This window comes from Penaeus chinensis, chromosome 22 (assembly GCF_019202785.1).
Source record: "Penaeus chinensis breed Huanghai No. 1 chromosome 22, ASM1920278v2, whole genome shotgun sequence".
Classification (NCBI taxonomy): Eukaryota; Metazoa; Arthropoda; class Malacostraca; order Decapoda; family Penaeidae; genus Penaeus; species Penaeus chinensis.
The window spans coordinates 4,019,444-4,026,943 of record NC_061840.1 but is presented as its reverse complement, the minus strand read 5'-3'; the positions used below and the strand labels follow the sequence as shown (position 1 = coordinate 4,026,943).

Here is a 7,500-nt window from a genome sequence, read left to right as displayed (position 1 = left end):
GATCTACCGTTGACAATTGGTGTTTACCAACCCTTTTAGCATCTCTTTGGAGCCACGTTTGCCTATTTTAAGTGTGCAAGACCTCTTCCCTCCGTGTTGCGAAGTTCAGGGTTTTTTTTTAGACCTCAAGCCCTGCTCTCTGAACCCATCCTTGAGAGCTGCTGATTGCGAAACGAGCAACCTCCCAACCCCCACTGAAATAGCCATGCCTCTAATGAGCATTTGATTATGTAAAAAAAAAAAAAAAAAAGGAAGTGAAAATGAGAGAAAAATGAAAGAATAGAAAAAAGAGGATTATTGAAAGTACTTTTATCTCTGTTAGCATTTCTTAAAAGAATTGTTTATTTTATTTAGAGGAAGTATCTTTCCTTTCTCATTTACTTAACATGCCCATTCCAAGTACGGTTTGATATTAACAGATAGATAGATAGATAAATAGATAAATAGATAGGTAGGTAGGTTGATAGATAGATAGATGGATATAGATAAATATGTATATGTAGATAGAGAGAGATAGATAGATATAGATAAATATGTATAAGTAGGTATTTGTAAATATATATACACATATACATACATATATATATATATATATATATATATATATATATATATATATATATATTTATATATATATATGTATGTATGTATGTATGTATGTACTTGTAGTTAAATATCTTTAAATAAGCATAAACATACATATGTATCTCTCTATCTCTCTATCCATATGTCCATGTCCATGTCTGTTTATCCATCTGTCTCTCCATACATGCATCCATCCATCCATCCATCCATCCATCCATCCATCCATCCATCCATCCATCCATCCATCCATCCATCCATCCATCCATCCATCCATCCATCCATCCACCCATCCACCCACCCACAATCCCACCCACCCACAATCCCACCCACCCACCCACCCATCCATCCATCCATCCATCCATCCATCCATCCATCCATCCATCCATCCATCCATCCATCCATCCACCCATCCATCCATCCATCCATCCATCCATCCATCCATCCATCCATCCATCCATCCATCCATCCATCCATCCATCCATCCATCCATTCATTCATCCACCCATCCATCCATATATCAAAAAAAAAAAACCACCCACCCACCCACGTACACGTGCACGTACACGTACACGTACACGTACAAGTACACGTACACGTACACGTACAAGTACACGTACACGTACACGTACAAGTACACGTACACGTACATGTACAAGTACACGTACACGTACACGTACAAGTACACGTACACGTACACGTACACACACACACACACTTAAACATGCACACATATGTATGGATATATGTTATTCCTTTTAGGATATTTCCTTCGCAAATATAGAGCAAACAGCTAACTCTACTGTTGATGCCTATGTGTCTTTTTTTCTCTTCAGGATGAAATCCAGTGATTATTTTCTTGTGTAGAAGAATTAAAGTAAACTTCAATCACTAGATCAAAAGAGCTTTTCAGATAGTGAAGGTATAGTGGAATGTCTGAAAGAAAAAGAAAATAATGCAGAAAGAAGGAAAGGAGGAAAGAGAAAATGTATATTTACAGAACATCTAAGACTGATAGGGAATTCAGCCTCAAATGGTCTTTGCTGTTTTTGCAATAATCGATTGTAATTTGCAGCTGTAGTAACTTCGTAGGCAGACTCACTTTAACGTTTTCTTCCTAAAACTCCCTTCGGAATTCAAAGAAAAAGAGAAAACAAATGAAATAGCAAAGTCTTTGCTTCCAAAGTCCAGTGTTATAGACCTGTTTGAAGATCTCTCTCATGATGCAGAAAAAGAACAAGAAAAAGTGAGAGAACAAGAAGGAAAAAAGAAAGAAAGAAAAAAAAAAGACATTAAAGTATGATCTTTCATCACTTTGGATTTTAGAATGATTTTCTATATTAACTTCGCAAGAGGCTTATTCCGTTGCACGTTCTGCATTTCCCTTATTCACTTTGCCTTTTTTCACCGAATTTCTCTCTTATTGTTTTTCTTTTACCCCTCTTCGTTATTTTACTACCTGCGGCCGAAAGAGGTTGGATGCCACATGGCCCTTCAATATTGCAAATATTACAGCCAATATCTTTTTGTGCTGTTGACTGTGGCTTTGCTAATGCCTTTATTTTTATTTGCAGATTCAGACATCAGTCATTTTATCATACTCTTTCTAACCATTTTTAATACTTGGTTTCTTAAAAAAAAGGAAAGAAAAAGAACGAGACATTCTTTGACCATCCTTAATTACTACTGAGCAACCACCCACTGACAGTGGTTATTTCTCACCCCTTTTTTATTACATCCCATATTCCGAAAGGGATCGTTATCTCGCACTCACTGTCTTTTCCACTCTTTCTGAAAGAGGGAACTATTCTTGCTGCGCTTAATGAAAACAAAAGAAAAGAAAGGAAAAAGAGGTCTGCGTCAGGCATCAGTTTTTTCCCATGTTTAGTTTTCTATTTTTTTTTTTTTCTTCTCTTGTAGAGCTGCGTTATCATAGAATGATTCTCAGATATGCACACACACTTTTATGCCAGTTGTGGTAGCTTAATTTTATTTTTTCCGCAAATGGACCCCGTGTTTCCCTTTTTCCAGTGGTTTTCGGAAGGGTATCTTTATTTCGTTTGATTTTCATTAATTTTCCAAAAACAAAAGGTTCATTTGTATTTCTAACTTGCAGGTAAGTTCAGACATTTATATTACTATTGTGTATTAAGCATTTACATTTTTTTTTCCATTGTTACCTGAATGGATTATTGTCCATTTTATTATTTGTATTTTGTGACCATTGACAGTGCCTTTTCTGTGTTATTTTCTTATGTGATTGTATTGCATTGAATAATTTCATGGCTGATATCCGTATGTTGTAGCTGATGATGAAAAAAAAAAAAAGTGTTGTTGGATCACCGTTTGTTGCAAAACAGTATAAATGCATGATTATTTGTGAAGTGCCTTTTGCACTTGCCAAATACCTCACACAGCAGGCATAGCTTGATGTGTTATAGGTGAGCGGTTTTGAGGTGGTTGGAAATCTACGGTTGTTGCCTGAGGACGAGATTTGCAAATGTATGTGTTATCTTGAGCTTAAGGTGGAGTAGAAAAGTAGAGTAGAACCCATGTTATTCTTTGATTTGGTAGTTATCTTGCAATAGATTTATAAACATTTTGTTCTGACATAGTGTTCTTCTTCTGAACAGTTTGTGTTCAGTTAATATTTAAAGAGTTGAAAGTACCATCAAAATGCCTCTGTAACCAATGAAGAAATACAGAACTCTGTGATTTATGATAGCTGAGGTTATTTAAGACCCATCATCTCTGTTCTGTTGGTCATGTTTTTATCATAATTTAAATATTGAATTTTGATGGAGTGTATGTTAATTCAAAAATCAATAAAAGTATGTTGAATTAGAAGGGAGTTAATCCAATGCCACTGGGAAAATGTGAAGTTCACTGTAGTGTTGTTTTGTGAATGTATCTACACATAGATGGCTACACATATACGTGACCTCACCTGATTTCCCCCCTTCCTTGAGTGTGAGATTTTTTTTCTAGTGCTATCAGTGTCAATGTTGTTTTTATTATTGATATAAATATTACAGTTTTGTTAACAATACTAGTAGCAATATAATGTCTTTTTTTTAAAAGTCAAGGAAAAGGTAAATAAGTGTGAGTCATTGTTGACTAAGCACTTCTGGAGCCATCTTTGTGTAAATACAATTGATAAACTAAACTCACTGTGGGCATGGTATGTATTTACATGCCATTCCTGATGGTATTGGGTTAAAATATAATGTACAGGCTATTTTCTTGAAAATAGGAAGAAGAGGACTGACCATGATTTCCTCATTGCTGCATATTATTGAGTGACTTTGAATCTGATATGGCTGTCTCTTATTTCTGCCTTTTTAATTATTACATTTTTTCCCTCTGTAGTGCCATTAGGTCTACTTATTGTTGTTGTTCATGCAGTTTGCTTCTTGCATTTTTCACTCCTTTTTTTGAACTGAACTAAGAAGTGCAAAGGGCCACAGTTTTCCTTGTAGTATTTAGTTTTGGTAGTACATAGTGTTAGGTTTGGATGCTAGGCTTGGCAGTCTTAGTATTTGTGAAAATAGTGCTTTAGTTGCTCCTCCTCATGGAGTTTACTTTGAGAAATATTTATTTCTTGGCTAAGCTAGTGCTAGGTAATTGTAGAGATTGATTGAATGCAGAATGGAGAGATCAGTATGGTTGAATTTTTTGTAGTTGCTGGAGCATGAGCATGATATGAATGATAAAATATTTAATTTTTATTTTGTTTTTTCTAAAAGCTTTAGATTTTGATAACTCTAGTTTTCTAAAAGACATTTGTTTTAATATTTAGCTAATATCTATACTGCATTATTATTGTTTGTCAAGAATGTTCAGTGATATTTATATTTTCTTCTAATATTGTAATTGAGTGTATAAGAATGGGTATAAATTACAGGTTTATGTTTGAATTAAATGTGTAAAAAATGTTTTGTGGCATTGTTCGTAACTTAATTGTGAAATAAGAAATGTTTAATCTCAGTTAGTTTTTACTTGTTTCTTTATGAATTTTATTATTTTTTAATTGTAAGTTTGGGTATTGGTAAGTGAAGTAGACTGTAAGTGAAGCATGTACTTTTTAATTATTATGTTCATCATCCCTCTTATAAAAGTATTTTTGTCTACAGTTATTAATTAACACAGGTTAACAGGCAGTACTTATGTGATTGCATGTTGTCATGAGACAGAAGAGAGTAGGAAAGAGATTGGGAATGCTATTTAACCACATGCCGCCAAGGAAGGAGGATGAGAGTGAGAGTGAGAGTGAGAGTGAGAGTGAGAGTGAGAGTGAGAGTGAGAGTGAGAGTGAGAGTGAGAGTGAGAGTGAGAGTGAGAGTGAGAGTGAGAATGCAAATGTGAATGAGAGTAAAAAGAAAGAAAATGAGTATGAGTAAGAGGAATAGTAAGAGTAAGATAACGAGAGGGGGAGGAGGAGGGTAGGAATGAAAGACAGAAGTAAAGCAAGAATAATTAAGAGGGAGGGAGGATGAGGATGAGGATGAGAATGAGGATGAGGATGATGATGAGCTTGAGAAACTTGAGAAGGTAAATCAAAATGCACTTAACATCACACGCACACGCACACGCACACGCACACGCACACGCACACGCACACGCACACGCACACTCACACTCACACTCACACTCACACTCACACTCACACTCACACTCACACTCACACACACACACACACACACACACACACACACACACACACACACACACACACACACACACACACACACACACACACACACATATTCTCTCTCTCTCTCTCTCTCTCTCTCTCTCTCTCTCTCTCTCTCTCTCTCTCTCTCTCTCTCTCTCTCTCTGAGCAAGTGTGTTAGTGGAATGAGTGAATGAATGAGTGGATGGGTGAAGAGTGAGTTAGTGAGTGAGTGGATGGATGGGTGTGTGAATGGATAGGTGAGTGAGTGGATAGGTGAGTGAGTGGATAGGTGATTGGCTGGCTGGATGGATGGATAGATAGATAGATAGATAGATAGATAGATAGATAGATAGATAGATAGATAGATAAATAGATGGATAGGTGGGTGGGTGGGTGAATAAATGAATGAATGAATGAATGAACCATCGAATGAGTGAGTGAGTGAGTGAGCGAGTGGATGAGTAAGTGAGTGGATGAGTGAGTGTGTGAGTAGATGGATGGGTGTGTGAGTGGATAGGTGATTGGGTGGCTGGGTGGATGGATGGATGGATGGATTGATTGATTGATTGATTGATGGATGGATGGATGGATGGATGGATGGATGGATGGATGGATGGATGGATGGATGGATGGATGGATGGATGGGTGAATGGATCGGTGAATGAGTGGATGAATTAATAAATGAATGAATGAATGAATGAATCATTGAATGAGTGAGTGAGCAAGTGGATGAGTGAGTGTGAGTGGATGGATGGGTGTGTGAATGGATAGGTGAGTGAGTGGATAGGTGAGTGAGTGGATAGGTGAGTGAGTGGATAGGTGAGTGAGTGGATAGGTGAGTGAGTGGATAGGTGAGTGAGTGGATAGGTGATTGGGTGGATAGGTGATTGGGTGGATAGGTGATTGGGTGGATAGGTAATTGGGTGGATAGGTGATCGGCTGGATGGCTGGATGGATGATGGATGGATAGATAGATAGATAGATAGATAGATAGATAGATAGTGAGTGAGTGAGTGAGTGAGTGAGTGAGTGAGTGAGTGAGTGAGTGAGTGAGTGAGTGAGTGAGAGTGCATTCACATACATATGCACATACACACACACACACATTTTCATACACAGCCACATTCATAATTTTATTACACATTATAATTTTTTTTATCTCAATTTATCTAGTCCATTGTCTACATTTTCTTTGTGATTTTTTTTCTCTTTTCCACTGTAAATATACTGGAAAAAGTGTACTGTAGTGATTTCAACATTTTTATGGTTTTATTCATAGGTGAATGAGAAATTTATAAAATGTGTAGTTTTTAAGACAGTATTTATTTGTCAGGAATGTCCTGCATTTGGAAGGTCCTCGTACTGATTCTGGTTTTGGATACCTTGCTTTCCAGGAGCCAGTGCAAGTCGTCCCATGGCAGTTACATACCCTGGGTATAACTATGGCTCTAACAGTGTGGTTGGTTCAGGGACACCAGTTAGTCAGAGCACAACAGCAGCAGCAACAGCTAGTGCTGCAACTGCAGGTACAGCATTGACTGCTGCAGTTAATGTTGTCCCTCAGAATGCAGCAGCTGCTGCAGCTGCTGCTGCAGCTGCCGCTGCTGTTTCAGGCACTGCTTACCCAGCATACGGTGGCATGGCTGGTGTGTATGGCGCTTATGGTTTGGCACCACAGGTTCCAGCCACCCCAGTAGCACCGCCCATGATAACTCATGGGGCTGTGGGCAGTACAGGAAACAAGCAAAGTGAATTGCAGGAGAGAATATTGAATCTGATGAAGGGAACTACAGCTGGTGCAGTGCCCACAGGTGTCCCACCTCCCTCTGGTGTCCCTCCACCCACTGGTGTGCCCCCACCCTCAGGGGTGCCTGCCCCAAGCATGGTGCCACCTGCCTGGTCTACAGGGGTGTCAACTCACACCAACAAGGTCAGCACCACAGGCATAAAGCCCACTCAGTCGGCCCCGCCGGGGCAGAGCACTCTTTTTGCTGCCTATAACCCGTGGAACCAATGAGCTTCTTTAGAAACCGTGCGCATTGTGTAGAGTACGAAACACCATTATTTGAGAAACATCAACAATTTCCTCCAATTTTCTGAGAGATACCTTGTCTGCGTATGACACTGGAAATGATGGACTGAACATTTTCGCGGATTTTTCTTTCTATGCACCATTAACAGGATACAAACACTTGAGAACAACAATAAACCTGACATTTAATGTTAATCATGAGTTATTTTGT

General features: G+C 38.3%; 1 protein-coding gene across 3 annotated transcripts in view; it reads left to right on the top strand.

Moving 5' to 3' along the window:
• Positions 1-7,500, top strand: part of LOC125037238 (nuclear receptor coactivator 5-like) — a 28,485-nt gene that overhangs the window by 20,408 nt on the left and 577 nt on the right. For all 3 annotated transcript variants that reach the window (XM_047630307.1, XM_047630306.1, XM_047630308.1), the window contains one exon: positions 6,652-7,500. This exon is cut by the window's right edge and continues 577 nt beyond it. In XM_047630307.1, the coding sequence (XP_047486263.1) occupies positions 6,652-7,274 (623 nt within the window). In that variant the 3' untranslated portion in view covers positions 7,275-7,500. The remainder of the gene's footprint in view (positions 1-6,651) is intronic.